Source organism: Micrasema longulum, unplaced genomic scaffold (assembly GCF_059751315.1).
Source record: "Micrasema longulum isolate JH-2025_06_02 unplaced genomic scaffold, ASM5975131v1 h1tg001372l, whole genome shotgun sequence".
Classification (NCBI taxonomy): domain Eukaryota; kingdom Metazoa; phylum Arthropoda; class Insecta; order Trichoptera; family Brachycentridae; genus Micrasema; species Micrasema longulum.
This window is the reverse complement of record NW_028278558.1, coordinates 297,139-316,226: the sequence shown is the minus strand read 5'-3', so window position 1 is coordinate 316,226 and position 19,088 is coordinate 297,139. Positions and strand designations below refer to the sequence as shown.

Below are 19,088 nucleotides of genomic sequence, written 5' to 3'. Positions count from 1 at the left end.
ACTTGTCGAAATCCGGCGCTCCCCAAACACTAGATTCGGATATCGTGCTTTTGCCGTTGCCGGCCCCTCTGCCTGGAACCAATTGCCTTCAAACCTACGAATCATCGACAGTCCCAGTCAGTTCAGATCCCAACTAAAATCTCACTTCTTTAGTCTATCATACCCTCAATTTTAAATCAGAAAATATAATATGTCACTTTAGCTTAGTTAGAATGTAAAGTTTACGTACACAATTGTAAAGCACCCTTGAGGTGAATAAATCAGCCAAATATTATTATTATTATTCGTTCACAAAATCAATAACTTTAATGAAAACATAATTTTGGAAAATTTTACTTTTAAAATCCTGTGTGAAAATGTCCATTTGATTGATTGATTACAAAAAATACAACTCCATCATTTAAAAAATAAGAGAGATACATTATCAAGTCATGTTTTGTATGTTGACTAGTGTGACATCACAGCCACACAAGAGTCAAACAATACTCCTTTTCAATTCTACTAAGGTATACAATTAAAAAAATATAGGTTTTCTCTTGTTAGACAGATATTTTCATTTGGAAATAAATTAACTTAAAAATCTCTCAGCTCCATAAGTATTTCAAACGTTGTCAACTTGTTCTAAGGTTATTAATAACAACGGCTTTCAAGATATTGGTTTGACAGTGACATCTCGAGAAAAGTTTAACAAGCTAAGATGTTCCGCAATCGATCACCAGGTGCCACTGGCGCATGGAGTGTCGGGCTTTTGACAGATTCAATTTGAATAAAATGTAATCTCCATATTCTAATACATTTTACCCAAAAGAATTTATTTTCTTACGAAACAAGACAACGGGTCTGATTGATAGTACATTTTTTTTACTTTAAATATAACTAGCGTGCACTTTCGCATACAGCCAATAACCAACTGATTGAATATTCCCTTCTCAAAAACGTTTTCCCTCTCTGTTGAAATAAATTTAAACCTTAGCACCCATTTATTCCTTCCTCTAACAATTTCTGATTCTGACGAAGCATCTTAATGCTCAATTCTCTCTTTTTGCTCTGAATATATTTCCCAGCCACTTGTAACAGCGCGTGACCGGCGAGGCAACTAGAGTTTTTTTAATTATCCTCGGATTCCTCCCCTCTCTTATTTCCGTTCATTAACAGCCACCAAGTGGGTGTAGGGTGCTCGACCCCGCATTATTAAAGCCTTAAGTGCACTGAAACTTCAGCAGAGCTTAATGTCCCGCGGGGCTCTTTATGCCCATCTCCCTACTAAGAACCTGAAGTCAATACAAGTTTCAAATACTTTTCTAGAGAGGATTGTTGAGGTTAATTGTTTTCACATAATAGTGTTTGTTTCGAGGATCTTTCGAGCATATCAAAATGTTTGTAGACGAGTACAGGGTTTTGGAAGACTCCCTGGAGTAGGAAATCTGACACTTATTGTAGGTAGCGTTCTCGACTCGATAGCTACTCTCAGGTGAAAACCCCGATAAGAAAATTATGTGGTGATAAGTTCGCCTCGTAAAATAAGGTTTAAAGTATGTTTCATTCGTTTATTTTTAACTTTTTGTATATTGGCAGGCTTAATGCCAAATGACAGCTTTCAAAAAGAACTAGGAGTGCGATTAGGAGTAGCAGGCGCCACATTTGACAGTATGAAGGCTGTCTGGAGATCGGATATTTACTCAGTGAAAATCAAATGTCGCCTGTATAACGCCTGCGTAACGTCTATTCTCCTCTACGGATGCGAATCGTGGCACCTCACTAGGGCCCAAAAAAGCAAAATACTTAGTTTTGAGAAAAGGTGTCTCGGAAGAATCTCGGGTGTGCGGCAGTTTGACTTTGTGAGGAATGAGGTAATGAGAGAACGGACGCAGCAAACTCCGGTGACAACTGTCGTCAAGCGGAGGCGATACGGTTGGCTAGGTCATTAACGGCGGATGCCTCCTGAGAGCCTTAACCACGCTTGCCTACTTTACGAGGCATCAGGTTCTCGACGTCCTGGACGTCCACTGCTGACAGTTCGCCGGCAGTTTATGTCAGAACTTTGGGACGAGAACCTGACTTGGGAGGACGCAAAGAAGTTGGCGGCCGACAGAGATGCATGTAGGCTCTTTGTGGATACCATGTGCTCCAACTAGGGATCGGACATGGAATGATGATAGTGCCCAATGGTATTTTTTCCAATCAACTAATGAAATAAAAAGTGTTATGCATATCATTTAAGGTTCAAAAAGTATTCGATATAAAATAAAATAAGAAAGCAAATCAGATATAATAATAGAACTTGCAATATGCGCTTATTTTTATTTATTTTATTTTATTTTTATTTTTGCACCACAACAGACCAGGAGGCCCAATTACAGTGGTGAATTACATCACAGAACACCCAGGCTTGAGAAAAATCACATTTTTAATTTTTGTGTTCTCACCGGGAATCGAACCCGGAACCTTCCGTGCGTGAGTCAAGCGTCTTGACCACTACACCACGGAGGCCGCCAATAAATGAATACACATCGATACCAGTCTTCTCTGGGAAGAAGGTGAGATTGAGGAAGAGAAAAGAGATGTGTCTTCAGGCGTGATTTAATTAATGATACTGTAGAAATATTGATAGTGGATGGGAGATGATTCCACAATCGAGCCGCATAAATACTGCATGAGTTAGAGAAGAAAATGGAATTGTGGATGGGAATTAAGAGAGTGTTTTGAGAATAAGAACGCATAGTCTTCCCAGGTGATGGATACAGTTCTGTGTGGGGTGCTCCGGTTTCTGTTCCTCTACAGGCATGTATGTATGCAGAACAGACAATATTTTGAGCATTTTCATTTCAAATCATGATTTATTTCAAAGAGTGATGTAGGCTGCAACCATGTCGTCAGTGCACATGCCTGGAATGGTAAAAATTTAAAAATGATTTTTACTGCTAGAAGTATGCTTTCCGTTTATTTCCACAAGTATTGCACAATTACCTTAAATCGAAACTATTACTCATTGGGAAAAGGAAAAAAGAGGAAAAAAGGAAAGGAGGGGAGATTAAGGAAGAGAAAGGAGATGTTTCTTCAGATGTGATTTAAACAGAGATAATGTAGTAACATCTTTGATGGTGGATGGGAGATGATTCCACAGTCGAGCCGCATGGACACTATATGAGTTAGAGAAGAAAGAGGAATTATGGATGGGTAAAAAAGAGTGCCTTGAGAATTAGAACAAAGAGGTAAACCATGAACTAATAAGTGTTGAAATTTTTCACGCAGGTATATAGGAGCGTTAGGACTATGATTTACATTGAACAGAAGTGAGAGGGAGTGATAGTCTCTCCGCTGTCTAATTTTGAGCCATTTCAGTTGCCTACGATAATCAGAAATGTGGTCATAATTCCTAAGACCAAAAATGTACCTTAAGCATGGTATGTAGTATAATACTCGTATCTAGTATAATATGGTGAAACCTGCACCAGTTTAGTTACAACAGGCCGCTGACCACTGCAAAATGCTGGACAATACTCAGACAATAATGGTTGAATTGGTTGAACACCTCTCATATTCAGCTGATCTACACCACAGTGACTACTCGACAACTAGGTCATGTGTCATGGAGATGAGTTGTTGGCAGGGGTCGGACAAACGATCTACCAGGAATCTATGGAAATGTTGGAGCAACGTTGGAAGAAGTGTACACACGTCCGGGGGAACTACGACGAAAAAAAGGTATAAAAACTTTTTCTCACCTACTTCTAAATATGTCAGAGGTGGAGTATGTTAAAAAAACACGCGAGCAAGAGAGAATAGATGCCTTCGAGATGAGGTGTTGGCGTCAAATTCTGAGAATACCATGGACAGCCAGAAGAACAAACGTCTCTATGCTGGAGGAACTCAATGTAAAAGTTTGCCTATCGGCCATATGCTGCCAACGTATTCTGCAGTTCTTCGGACATAGCTAAACGTGACCCAGTAAACGCTTTTTAGTATAAAAAAAAGGAGTGAATCCGCTAAGGGAGATAAAGTCATTAACATCATATGCCATGCATATGAAAGCTAAATAAAAGCTAAGATTATTTAAAGCTTTTGAACAATATGTATAACTTGGACATTCAAATTGGGGAAAGAGAACCAATTATCAGAGATATTTAAAAGAATTGGCCTAGGCTGGGCAGCGTTCGGTAAACTCGATCACATCCTCAAAAATAAGGAAGTTCCGATAAACTTAGAAAGAAAAGTTTTCGATACATGTACCCTCCTGGTGGTAACATATGGGTTGGAAACGATCATATTAACTCCCAGCACAATACATAAATTAAAGTGCACGCAGCGTTCTATGGAACGGCAAATGTTAGCAATAAGTCCCAGGGACAAAATTTGAAATGAAGAAATCAGACGCCGAACAACGGTCGCCGACATGGCAGACCATATGGCTAAATCAAAATGACAAAGGGCGGGTCAGGTTGCGAGAAAGGGAAACGAGAGATGGACACCCGTTCTTGGACGGACGTTCTGAAATGGGGAACGCGGGAAAAGAAAAGACCAGGGCGACCCCAGAGAAGATGGGTAGATGATGCGATCCCAGCCGCGGGAAGAAATTGCTCCAGGAAACCACACGATAGACAATCATTGAAAATACTAGAAGAAACCCGTATCCAGCAGCGGAGAAATGGCCATAAAGTAGGAAAATATCAATCATCCTCGTATTTCAGTTTTTTTATTTGTTTCAGTTTTTAATTCTGTTTTCATATAAATTACCATCTAACCCCATTTCCTCGGGAGAATAAGTATCCGCGGAGTGGCGAGGTAGGTACTAAAATAATGCCCCCTCGTCACGACTTACCCCACTTTTCTGAATAGCGAAATGACAGCATTTTTGGCGGGAAAGACATTAATTAACTCGCGCCTTTTCAAGAGTCAGATTTCTGAAAAACGCGGGATTTTTCCGCTTTCTTGTACTTTCCTTAAGGTACACGTGAAAGTATCTGTTGTAAAGCGTTCTTAGCTTTAGCAATGTCAATCTAATATTGATGTTTTTCGTAGATCTTGATAAAACTCCGTAGGTTTAAAATATTAATAAAATACCTATGTTAAGTTTTACTTTGTTTAATTTGACCAAGGAGAGCTTTCGCCTGAGTAGGCATCTTCGAATCCAGTCCTGAAGATTCCTATAACGCACTGACTATTTAATTATTTATTTTTATCCTTAAAATAATGCTGGTTGACAAACATTTGTACGTACTCGTAAATATTGTAAAAAAATTGTAAAAATTGTAAAAAATACGTAAAATATGGAAATTTGTTAACTAAAAGCGGCCCGTAGCCAAAAAACTAACTTGCTGACGTTTTGTAAAAGTTTGGAAATATTTGAATTAAGGAATGGAGCACGGAAATAGACCTACCTTTGATGCTATGACGATGTTTATATATTTTAGGAACTGGATGATTAAAGTTCGCCTTCACAACGACGCGTGATGATTCCAAGAATTCTTATACAATGTCAAAATTTTGTTTATATAGTTCCAAATCCAAATGTACCGATCTTCTATCTTGATGTTAGATAGGTATTAAAAGAACGGGTCAAGAGAAGGATGGGTAACAAAGGTAATCGGCCAGTAGCTCAATCACAAATAACTATCGACGAGTTTAAAAACACGCTAAGCATTTTAGCGATCACAATGAACAATAATAAACATGCCCAAGTTACCGCAGTCATGAGTCAACGCATGCGTAATCTCCAAGTCAACGCTCTTAGCGGTTTGTTTTTTGTTTTCCTCGTAAATAAATACAGATCACTGGCGAAAAATCGGCGTTTACTATAAAAAATAATACAATATATTGCATTTGCAAAAAAGAAAGGAGTATCTAATACAAAAAAGTGAAAATTAAATTACAATCACTATGGCTTGCCAACTGCTGGCTAAATGCAATAAATAGAATAATAAATAATAAATAAAAATAGCAGATTCGGAATATTTTCCGTGAAATTCAAATATGTGATTGCGCGGCAGGATTTTACGTCGCGAAAAGTAAATATTTTAACATTTAATATTAGGTGTTCACGGGTGTTCCATTGTGATCGCGAATACGATAAACAACCATGGTGAGAAATTTTTATCACGTCGCTTATTAGCACGTCGATAGTTATTTGTGATTACGCTACATGAATAATATCGATAAATGCTGTTCCTAAACTAAACATAACTAACCAAGAAAAATATTGAAAATTGGAAAATGGTTTTAAATTAGATGAATCTCTTCACAACAATAAAATTTTCAGCTTTTTATTTACTAAAATCAACAAAAGAATTGAAAACAATCGGATGTTCACTTAAACCAGCCGATGACAGATCATAAGCCCTGTAAATGCCTAGACTTCCATATTTCCTCCTTTAAAATATTATCTATTATCTACAAAAAACACATCACTAAAAATAATATTATTTATAAATACGCCCAATGGGCATTTTTAAGAACATATTTATACATAGAAAATTATCATAAAGGAAAGTAGAAAGACTTAATGGTATATAGTAGACTCGGTGGGAGTGGAGGCGGGAGAGAGGTGTTTATAATTGAATTTGATTCAGTGATCGTTTGAAAGAAGACAACTTTTTATCAAAGAAATCAAGACTGGTATGTTTGTTGGCAGACCTGAGAATTCCGGGCATAGGGGAATGAAAAGCATAGTTAGTTCTATGGTTATCGGTATGAAAGAGTTAGTTTTGTCTGAGGTTTCTAGTTGGGATATTCAGTTTTATCGAGCTCAGCAGTTCAGGCGCATCAAAGTGTGAGTTGAGAATTTTAAATTGGATTAGAAAGTCGGATTTATTTCGACGGTCTTGAAGAGAAGATATATTTATCCCTATATCTAAGTTAGTAGTAATTATTATTATAAAACCATGTAGGACTATCATATGATTAATTGTAAAGGATCTTTACCGACAAGCCATAATCATTGGCTTGGTGAGTCCTGTAAAAAAAAAAAAAATGTCAAAAATGTCTTAAAATAACTAAAATGTAATATTGTATGTACATAATAAAATAAATAAATAAAAAAAAAAAAAAAGGTAGTTTCTAACTCATTAACGTATGTCTCTGGATAAGCCCAACCTCCAGCATATCTTTCTTAAAAATCGATATAAAAAATTACAAGAAAGTTTGCTAAATTCTACTCCATCGAAAATTAAAACGCGGTATCCTCGCAAATTTATTGGGTAGAAAAATTTTCATTTTCATTTTTTGACAAACTTTAAATAAAATTTACGGCAAATTATGACTTACAACCGTTTCCAGGGCGCCGTATTATTTTTAAAATTAAGAAAGACTGAATTATTTTTCAGCCACCTACAAGGCCTGAAAATATTTTTTTATACGCATAATTTTTGGACCAGTTGATTTAATCAAGAATATTTTTGCGTTTGTCCAAATTTATGGTCCCGTATTATTGAAAAAAATCAAAGTCTACGATTTTGGAATTATTATTAAAATTAGTTTTTTAGGCTTGTATTATTATTTTTTGCTTAGTCTAGGCAGATGAAGAATTTTATTATGTGCGTGAAATAGAACCAGAACTCTAGACGAGTGTTTTCGACTCGACGGCTGCTCTTAGGTAAAAATCATGAGTAAGAGAACCGAGTGAAGTTAAGTCCGTCTAGTTGTAAAATGGTTGGCACATTCCAGTGGCGAATGGTGATTTTATTTACAGGTAAACTATAAAAAATATCATTTATTTGTACGTATGTACATAGTACATAATATAATGTAAGTAATCTATAAATTGATATTTTTCTGTTGTTCTGTGTGATACGACAACTCTCATCCATGAAATCAACTCAAACGATATAACTTCGTGATATATTATATTATCTATATATATTATACATTAATTTAATATATAATTCATTAAAAAATAAATAAAACATACCACTGTGAATTCAGTCGATATTAGGTATTCAATTGAAATATCAACTGGCCGCATTGTTCTAGTAATTAATAGTACTAAAAACGACCGCGTGGTGCGCTATATGTCCTGCAATATGACGCATGAAAGTAATTATGGTCTTATGTCAAAAGTACCATCTCAAAGAAAAATAGTCCTTAAGAAACAATGTTTGAAATACTGTTTTCCAATTCAAGAATCTTCAAATAATTTGTATAATCTGCCAGTTTAATCTAGGAGAAAAAACCCGCACCCCGCACGCACATTCAAAATATAGTATACTTATTTGTTAAAAAAAAAAACTGGAATAATCGGCTAGTTTCTTGGTTCACCGCAGGCGCTGGGCGCGCTTTATTAAAATTAATATTTTTATTAGGATAAAAATACAAACGGTGGAAATGATTTAAAATAAATGTTAATTATTTATTTGTTTTTCTGTAAATAAAGTTACAATAAAACATTATTATGGTTACTCAAATATAATGGTAAGCTGCACCTAATCACTTCTATACACGGTTCGCCCCTGGCACATTCGCCTACCATTCGTGCGATCCTGGTTTCGATTCCTGGCAGGGCGGACGTGAAATATTGAATATAATATAAATAAAACACTTGGCACACGCACATAAGTTTAATTGATACTAATATTACTCGAATTAACGCAAAAGTGTATTTATCTATATTTTTTTTTTGCGGTATTTTTTTTTTTAGGCTTGAGAAAAATCACATTTTAATTTTTGTGTTCTCACCGGGAATCGAACCCGGAACCTTCCGTGTGTGTCAAGCGTCTTAACCGCTACACCACGGAGGCCACCGTCTATTTGATTATGTGTCCATCACGTCACAACGGAGCAACTGAAAACTTTTTTTTTAATGCGTAGGAATAGCCGGAAAGCTGAAAAGTTTCTCGAGCTAATTTTCATTCCGAAAAAAAATATCACTCCCTCTGGAAAACTCTGAATGGAAAAAGTGTATTGATATTTAAACAGAATAATGATTTTAAGTCGTTATAGACAAACGGATGGTCGTTTTATTTTGCACATGGCCGGCAGTTGATACGGGCTACTTTTTATCTTTTTTTTATTTATTAAATAAATAGTGTTGAGAAAGATATTGAAAGGAGGGTGAGTGCCGGAACAGAGTGAACTGTGCATAAATGTTTGTCGCAAGAGGTGAAATTAGCAGTTCACAGTGAAGTCCTGGTCCCGACTCTGATGTATGGGAGCGAGTTATGGACTTGGAAAAACAGAGATGAAAAGCAACATAAGTCAACGCGTGTGTAATCTCTAAGTCAACGCTCGTGTAAGTATTTTTTTGTTTTCCTCGTTAATAAATACAGTTCACTGGTGAAAAATCGGCGTTTACTATAAAAAATATATTGCATTTGCAAAATAGTAAGGAGTATCTAATTCAAAAAAGTGAAAATTTAATTAAAAAACCCAATGGCGACTGCTTTTCTTGACATTTAGCTTGCCAACCACCGGCTTAATGCAATAAATAGCATGATAAATAAAAAAATAGCAGTTTTGGAACATTTTCAATGTTTACACCGGTGAAAATCAAATATGTGATTGCACAGCAGGATTATACGTCGTGAAACGTAAATATTTTGACATTATAAAATTGGCATTATTAAATGTATTAACAAGGCGTTCGCGGATGTTCCATTGAGATCGCGAATACGATAAACAACCATGGTGAGAAATTGTTGTCACGTCGCTTATTAGCACGTCGATAGCTATTTGAAATTGAGCTACAGCAGTATTTTGACTCTTACAAACGACGCAACCCAGCAAAATTGAATTTAAATCGGCAGTTGCGTACTAAGCGACGTCTACAGAGTACCTAATGGCCAAAACGTAAAACTACTCGTTTGTGAGTGGTTTAGTCGGATTCAGTTTGACGCGCGTATGCGGTTTCTGGTCTGTTTTAATTCTATGACCGTCTTATATATTAATGAGATGTTTTATTTTGGTATATTGATTTAAACGTCGGCGTCGCGTCGTGTCGTCCTGCGCGTGGCAGATCGATGTAAATTTAATATCCCTTTCGAAATGTTTTGATTGAAAATTGATCAAAAACTTCCAGAAACGCCATTAAATAATATTAATACGGCTACTCGGAGTGTAGATCCGGCGAGGGAGGCGAAGTTGTCGAGAAGCTTATCGACTTTTCAATTAACGGTGATAAATGAGGACCACTCACTTCATATCAAAAGGGGGGGTCTTGAAAGGACTTTGAAGACTTCAGTTGCATCAATTTTCTTAAGATTCTGTCAGGGGTTTAACGCGTTTGCCTACCATGAAAGGGTCTCGGGTTTGATTCTCGACATGGTTAAAGCGAATGGGCAGTTATCATGGATTTTTTTACTAGCTAATAAATTAATCTTAATTAATCACTAGCCGATCGGTACTATTTTTATTAAAATCTCTTTGGAAATAAGGGAGATATAAAGGATTAAATTCTAGTCATTCGAATGGTGCCAAAAAACAAACAATTCGTGACGTCATCAGGTATGACGTCTTCGGATGTTTTGTGACGTTATCGGATTTTTTTCATCAATGTCCATGGATTTTATAGAGTATTGTAGATGGCTTCCTTTTTCTATGTATCGTTTGTTTACATTTACGGCGTCCTGTCTCTGATCAAACGCTACGATTCACTAATTTAGAAGAGGTTGAAAACCATAAAATAATATAAGAAATTCGAGATGTAAAAGATGTAATCCGTTTTCACTTTCATCTGTCAGTGCCTGGAACTGGAGCGTGAAGTGGGTAAGGAGGGGGGGCTTAAGATAACATGCATAGACAATTCTTCTTATATTTCTATCTGTGGCCTGCGGCATTACCAACATTAAAATGAATGCATTACTCTTGAACTTAGGTGACAAAATTTATTACCAACTAACGAAACGATCGTTTTCGAAAGACCTTATTTTCCACACGAAAATAATGAATGAAAATATTTATTATAAGGGCTTATATAAACACTAGGAGAATCTTTTATTTGTAGAGTAGGTTAAATCCGATATTCCTCTCGAGTGATAATACCCTATTGTTATGTTTTTATAAATGTGTTTTTACACTAAAATCTTTTCATTATTACATTTCCAAATAAACAAACCAGCAGCGTGATATCCGACGGAGAATAGCCTATTTCACATATATAATTTTAATCAAAACGGCACGGAAAGACTTTAGTGAATTGAAATTTATTAGATTCGTTTGTACCTATTTAAATTTGATAATAATAAAAATAATAATGGTTTATTAACAAAAAATTACAATTTCTGTATCTACTACATACATACTTAGGTAATAGATTTCTCTGGATTATGTCTAGTCTGCCTGACTAGGTACAACCTGTTTTAAGGCAGACATTTTTATGCAAAATAAACAATTTATTATACAGTTATTTTTATTTTATTTTATTTGGGAAATCAACAGTTCTACATACATATTTTTAGTAAACAAACAGATATAGTGTATAAACTCAGAACTAATAACAGATTTCCACATAGTATATAAAGTTAGTAAAGAAAATATATTACATATCAAATAAATACATACAATTTATACATATAAAAATGCTATTTTCATGTACTCAATAATCAAAGATTTTTTAGTATTTATTTTAAGAACATTAAGTTACTGTAAATTGGGCGGGATAAGGACAAGAATGCTTGAAGAGAGGATAAGGAAGGGAGGGGAGATGTACATATTTATTATTATAATGTCTACTAAGTTACATAATACATTTTTAGTGTAAATTTTAATGCTGACAGAGTTTTTGTAATCTATATTTTTAAATTTTGTATTGTAAATTGAAAAAGTCCTACGAAAAAAAGCATTTTTAACATACGATGTTTTACTTATTGGTACATGAAACAGGTGGTACCGTCTACAAATCCTGGCTGGCACATGTATTGTTATTAAACCAAGCAGCTCTGTACAGTCAACCATTCCTGTCATAATTTTGTAAAGCAGTAGTTGGTCCGCACACACTCTGCGGTATTGTAGAGAAATGATTCCATGGAAGGTGGAGGCAGTGAGAGTAGATACATAAGAAATACCGGTTTTGTATTTAAGGTACTTTATAAATTTGTTTTGAATATTTTCTATTTTACTTATATATATGGCATACTTAGGATTCCATATCTGAGAGGCGATACAATATTAATTTAAACCATTTATTATTTAAGAATGTTTTTTGAGTAAATTTTCCGATACATATTTATATTTTTCGTTTTTTTTTATAAAACTCCATAGTCAATATTTTTTAGTAAAAATATCAATTAAAACGCTTCGGTTAACACATTTTTTTTAATATATAATTTACACAAATATTTCAATTTTTATACCAATTTCAACGAGTTTTACTGTTAGAAAATGGAAATCAAGTTGGGGTAGAGTGGAGTTTGAACTTTGGACCTCTGATCCGTGAGTCTGCAACACTAGCCACGGGACCACAACCTGATTCAAATAATAAAGTACTACTACTACTACTATCACGCCATTGCCCCGTAGGGGTAGGCAGAGAAAATGAATCGCCACACACATCTATCCTGGCATACATTCCCAGCTTCTTCCACATTCATACATCTTGTCATACATGCCCTTCGGTTCTGTCTGCTTTTGACATGACCAGACTTAAGATTTTTATTTATCTAATCATGCCACGTCTTTCTCGGTCGGCTCACGTTACCGTTCATTTTCGCCATATATACTTGTTTTACCATTCGTTGTACATGACCAAACCATCTCAGAGACTCTTTCTTAATCTTATCAATAATACTTGACTTAGATTAACACTCTCGCCTGGTTTTATCATTCGTAATCCTGTCATACATAGATTTCTCACACATTCGTCGAAGAGATCGCATTTCAACCGCGTTCACTCGGCTTTCATCCCTCCTCTGCCAGTTCCATGTTTCACTTCCATACATAAGTGCTGGGAATAAAACTCCGTTGTGCACTGCCAGTTTAGCTTCGATTGACATATTTTTATTAGCCGCTCATTTTGTTGCCCGCATTCACTCTCCTTTCAAGTAAAACTTATCAAAATATTTATTTTTATTTATTTATTCATATTTTTTCTCTTGCAAACTATAATTAATAATAAAAATAATGTGACCTCATTGGGGTTACCCGTGCCGAGGACACTTAACAATATACTTTTAAAAAATATTTTTACATGCGAGAATAAACAAAAAAGACTTACTTAATAAACAGAGATAATTAACAAAATGTTCAGACAGTTTTAAACACTACAAATTTATGTACATCTATTTTATTTATATTACAAAACGCACAATGAAAGAACAAAAACCTATTATAAGCTATACACTTGTGGAGCAGTTGATTCAATATAGGTTTGGGCGAATGAGACAATCTATTTTACTTCTACCTAGCTCCACTATCCATTTTTTATAGCCTTTTTGAACATTTTCTCTTTACTCATTGTTTTAATAGATAGTGGAAGTATGTATGTCATAGATTTTAATTGCATAATACTCAAAATCCCTTTGTCCGAAAGTGGTATTAGTTTGTATTTGTTTAAGTTGCTTTTTTGTTTAGGATCTAGTGATTACATTATTTGTAGGTGATGTATTGTAGGGGTTAAGTATTTCATTTGAGTAAGAGTAGTTTTTTAATCTGTAAGCGAGTATTGTTTTAGCGTATAATTGCATTGGTGTCATAAGTTGTGATTTGTGTAATATTTCTTCAGTAGATGTCTGTATCAGGACTCGTGAGTGTTATTTTAATTATGGATTGTTTTGCAACAAATAAACTATTTAAAACTGTGTCACTCGCACCACCCCATCCGATTATATCGTACTCTAAAATTGATTGGCATAATTGATTGGATAATTTTATCAAGACCATTATTTGAATTTAGCAAGTACTCTCAGTCAAAAATCCTGCAAAAGGAAATCGACTGGAGATTAGTCGGTCTCATGGTGTACTGGTTATTGCGTTTGCCAGGCATTAAATAAATAAATAATTGTAAACAATAAATATCTATCCATCGTGTTGTATTTTACGAGTATCATGCCTTGTAGATTTTTGCCGTGGCGTGAAATGGGCCGATCGTGCGATATGTGTCCGCCATAGACTAAAAAACTAATGGACCGAGTTTCGAGCGGCTGAAATCTGGTTTCGGTAGGTCACTAATGAATAGTTTTGCGCAAGCCCTGTGCGGATGGTTTTACCACAAACTGACGGAGTGATTTTGTTATCAGGATCTCTTGTTCCCCGGGAAGCTGGACGCCGACGGAGGAATATCGGTAGCCGGGGATGGGACCCTCCACCTGGCAGCCGCCAGACGCTCCCAGGAGGGGTACTTCACGTGCTCCGCAGTCAGCGCGGCCGGCAGCGCCACACACAGGATAATGCTACAGGTAATAATCATTAAAGGGTCATTTACTGCCTCCTGCTGATATTGCCTCCAATTTGCGTTTTTGTGTTTTTCATAACCCCGGTTTTACGTTGAAAATTTTTCAAAACTCATTCGAACCGCGAGCCAACGCGTGAATGGAGAGTAAAATTGAGACAAATAAATAAAATATGTAAATTATTTTGTGAAACTAAATTTAAAGTAGGTGCAGTGTTGTTAACGAAAAGGCGGACTGTAAATGAAAATCGAATTTCATTCAGTTTTGTGATTGGGAAATATTTGAGAAAGGATAGGAACATGGAATGGATACCTACCTTTAATATGATCTGAATGTTTTTCAATTTTTGGTACTGGATCACAAAATGAACTATAAAATATAACAATGTTTTCCACGACGCGCGACGATTCCAACCACTTTTTATCCGATTCTATGTCAAGTCAAAAATGTTGTTTTGTTTTTGTTCTAAATTCGAATTTTCTAATTTTTGATATTTTCTATCTTGATGTTAGGTAGGTACCATAAGGATGGGTCAAAAGAAGGGTGGGAACGAAAGGTAATCGGCCAGGAATATTATCGATAAATGCTGTTATTTACTTAACAGGGGGAAAAATTGGCTGCAAGTGGCAACCGACCGAGAAAAATGGAAGAATATGAATGAGGCCTATATCCAGCAGTGGAGGACAGAAGGCTGAAGAATAACACTAATAACTCAATTTTATTTTCATATTTTTTTTTTCAGGTGCTGACCAAAGACGACGCCCCGCCACCGATCATCCAGTTCGGCCCGTCCAATCAATCGCTTCCGTTAAAAAGCAACGCCCAAATGATGTGCTCTACCATCGGAGCGACTTCGGTACACTGGGACAAAGATGGAGTAGCCATCGTTCCGAATCCAGATGGTGGCGCTAAATTTGAGGATGGAAACGAAGACAAAAGGGTTACCATTGCCATCAACGGGACACTTTATATCGACGGTAATTATTTGTTGTGTGATGTTTTGGAGCGTAGTCTGATTGATGTATTCATTGTCGGTGCTTTAAATCTTCTTAGGTTTTCTCCAATCACTAGACGACGCAGTTTTTATCAGGGCCTTGATTATGAACGCTATCTTCATCTGTACATTTGTTTTGTTTTGTTTACAATATACATAAGAGGTAAAACAGAGCATTAAAAAAAATAAAGGATAATTACATAGCAACGAAATACGAGGGTTGTGTAAAAAATAAGGTTCTCAATTTTTTTTCAGGTTTAAGGCATTTTTTATTTGAACTGAAAAATACATCATTAGAAAGCTTATTTTCTTAACAATTTTTTTCAACGTAACCACCAGATTTTTTTTTTGACGACTAATCCACTATTGGAATCCAGCTTCAAAGAAGTCCGCCGCCAGTCCGTGGAGGAATTTGGTGACCGCTTCCTGCACTCTTTTATCAGTCTCGAAACGTTGTCCACCCGAGTGTTGCTTTAATTTTGGAAACAAGTGGAAGTCACTCAAAATATGTTAATTTGGTTTTTCTTTTAAATATTGTTTTTCTCTTCTTTTCTTTTCGTGTCAAACCATATTTATATGCTATAAACTTTTTAATAATTAAAAAAGGAATGGCCCACTCTCAGACGCCGAAGTCTTTGTGGGCATTTTTTCCAATTTATGTTATACCTTAATTCCAAGATGTATTTTTGTAATTATATTTCTATGTAAATAATATATGTATGGAAAAAGAAGTGCGCACCTTGCTCACTTCAACAAACTACGCACGGCGGGGTCAGGTGGTTCAGTATTTCATCGTCCCTGTACTGGATCTGAAGCGTAAGACCAAGCATCTTGCCTTCGTGTTTTAAATAATCAAGATACACTGTAGTAAAAATACGTTATGGAGATAAGACGTAATTTTAATATAATCATTATAAGCATAAAACTGCCCATCGCGTAACAAATGCTTCCCTTTCTAGACTTAAAGGCGTCCGACTCCGGCGTGTATACGTGCGAGGCTCGCGCCCCGTCCGCGGGGGGCTCCCGCTGGGCGGCGCGCCTGGCCGTGGGCGCCGCGGGCCCCCCGCGCCGCGCCGCGCCCCCCGCCCTGCTGCCCCCGCGCCCCGCGCGCCCCACGGTCCACAACGCCTCGGCCCACGACGTCGCGCTGGCCTGGCAGCGCCACCCCAGCGTAACCAGGTTAGTCGAATGTCGCGATAGTCCGCAATTTCGCTCGCCCCAGTATAAGGTGAGTGCTTTCTAAAGAAAGGCTCATAGATCCCGTGCAAGTTGGGTTTGTTCCAACATTTCAGCCACCATTGTAGGAGCCATCTTCAAGGTAAACTGTGTAATAGATGGATTCTACAATGATAGCCGAAACGTCGGAACGAATCCAACTTACACGGCTTTACCAAAAAAAAAAATATATTGATAACAGTGACCGTGAAAACCTACGTGCCTGTGGTGTTTAAATAATTTTTTTTATTACATATTTATACTACTTCAATTGGTTTTATATTGTAGGCTTTTTAATTGTTTTGATTGTTGAGGATTGGTAGAGCTCCTACCTCAGTTAAAGATCAAGAAAAGATACGAGATTCCTGTTTAATGCGTATTTATTCCATGGCAAATAAATATTAAATCATGTCGCTCGAGTGTTACGGCGAGTTGAACTGGCTGTACTGGAACTGAGTGACTGATGGAGCTGGACTATCTGAACTGAACTGGGCGTTGACTGCGCCCTGTGGTCTCTTTATAAGCCGCGTTCCTATTTCGTTCATTTCTCCATGGTAGGGAAGATGTTAATGTACTGCAGGACGACACTCTCGGATTTCGTATAATGAAATGAATTGAATTCAATAGAAAACGCTGACTTGCTTCTTGGAGTCATGACTCTTTATTTCAGGTGAAATTATTTAGCACGTGTGTGTCATCGATCATTATCTATTGACCTAACTAATTTGTGACTTTCTTTTTCCAGCTACTCAGTTGAATACTTCAGTTCCAGCCTTCAGACGGGATGGGTCACAGCAGCCACTGGAATCACAGAAGAAAGTTATATAGTAAGTGCATTCAATATTAGCGGGGTTGAATAGTTAAGAATCGGGTCGAGTAATTGATTTAATAATTAGACATTAAATTTCAGAAACACAGAAATATTTTTTTAATAATAATTTACCATGGAAAGGAGAAAAGAGAATGCTGGGTATTTCGTTGAGAGACAGAAAAACCAATACATGGATTAGAGCGAGAACAAAGATCGCCGATGTGGCCCATAGGGCTGCCAACCAGAAATGGGCTGGTCATATAGCCAGAATCACAGACTCTAGATGGACCAAAAAAGTCCTGGAATGGTGACTGGCGACCCGGAACGGGTAGAAGGAGTGTCGGCAGGCCTCAGACAAGGTGGTCTGATGACATAAGATGAGTTGCAGGAAGTGGTTGGATGCGGTTGGCTCAGGATATGTAAATATGGAGACTAAAGGGGGAGGCCTATGTTCACCATTGGACAAGAGACGGCTGATGATGATGATGATGATGATAATAATTTACGCCATTTTCCCGTAGAGGTAGGCACAAAGAATAGACCGCCACACACATCTATCCTGACATCTTGTCATACATGCCCTTCGGTTCTGCCTGCTTTCGACATGACCAGACTTAAGATTTTGGTTTATCTGATCATGCCACATCTTTCTCGGTCGTCCCCGTCTCACGTTACCGTTCATTTTCGCCATATATACTTGTTTTACCAGAGGCAAACAATACTGAAGGCGTACCTGGGTGTAGATTATGGTGGGAAGATAAAATTTATCTTAAATTTCATCTAATAGATTTACAGATTTATTAGATTTATCTATTTATGACAAACTACATCGTTTTTAACTTTACATATTACATTATATTCCATATTTTATTTGTACGATAGATGCACAAATGTTGAGATCAGTACCTAATGTAAGGCTGAGACGAGCATTACTGACAAAATCAAGAAAGGAGCTCTGCGCTGGTTTGGACATGTAGAACGAATGGACAGCGAAAGAACGGCTAAGAATATTTACAATGCGAATGTTGATGGATGCAGAAAATGAGTAAGACCGAGAAAAACATGGCACGATCGAGTCACCAAATACTTGAAGATGAACATGTCAAGAGTAGGAATAATCGGCGTGCGTGCATGAGAAGATGTATGAATGTAGAGGAAGCGAGGTCTGTATGCAAAGACAGAGTGATATGGCGTTCTATCCTCTCGGGGAAACGGCGTGATGGTTTGTTGTTGTTGTACATTCCCTTTTTCCTAGATCTCCAATCTCCAGCCGGAGAAGTTGTACCGGTTCGCGATACGCGCGTGGAACCAGCACGGAGCCTCCGCGCCCAGCGAGCTGACCGACCTCGTGCTGACGCGGGCGCGGGACGTCCAGCCCATCACGCAGTACGAGCTGGTGGAGGCCCGCAAGTTCCTGGACTCGGATGTGCTCTCCCTCAAGCAGGTGGTCGCCATCAGCTCCACGGGACTTAAAGTTATCTGGGATGTAAGTTAGATTATTTCAAATTACGTAGTTTGTGATCTAAAAGTTCATTAGTTATTAAACTGTTTACTTTGTAAAAAAAAAAATAGGTTACGCGGTTCGGCAGTATCACCAGCAATTCTGTTGTGATTATTTTTGTAATACAGTTTTTGTAAAAGGTTCTTAACTCCTAAAATACTGTGGTAAATAATCCCTTTGCGCGCGGTGATGTAACATCTTGTTACCACTAGTAAAAGACTGAATATTCTAAAGTTCAGACATAAAAAAATAATA

The 19,088-nt window shown here is 37.0% G+C and overlaps 1 protein-coding gene across 1 annotated transcript in view; it reads left to right on the top strand.

Moving 5' to 3' along the window:
- LOC148275641 (roundabout homolog 3-like) overlaps window positions 1-19,088 on the top strand; it is a gene marked incomplete at its 5' end in the record, with an annotated part of 83,809 nt that overhangs the window by 46,201 nt on the left and 18,520 nt on the right. Inside the window, 5 exons of the mRNA XM_088235410.1 lie at window positions 14,160-14,318; window positions 15,055-15,289; window positions 16,266-16,485; window positions 17,267-17,348; window positions 18,588-18,818. Of these exons, the coding sequence (XP_088091536.1) occupies window positions 14,160-14,318; window positions 15,055-15,289; window positions 16,266-16,485; window positions 17,267-17,348; window positions 18,588-18,818 (927 nt within the window). The remainder of the gene's footprint in view (window positions 1-14,159; window positions 14,319-15,054; window positions 15,290-16,265; window positions 16,486-17,266; window positions 17,349-18,587; window positions 18,819-19,088) is intronic.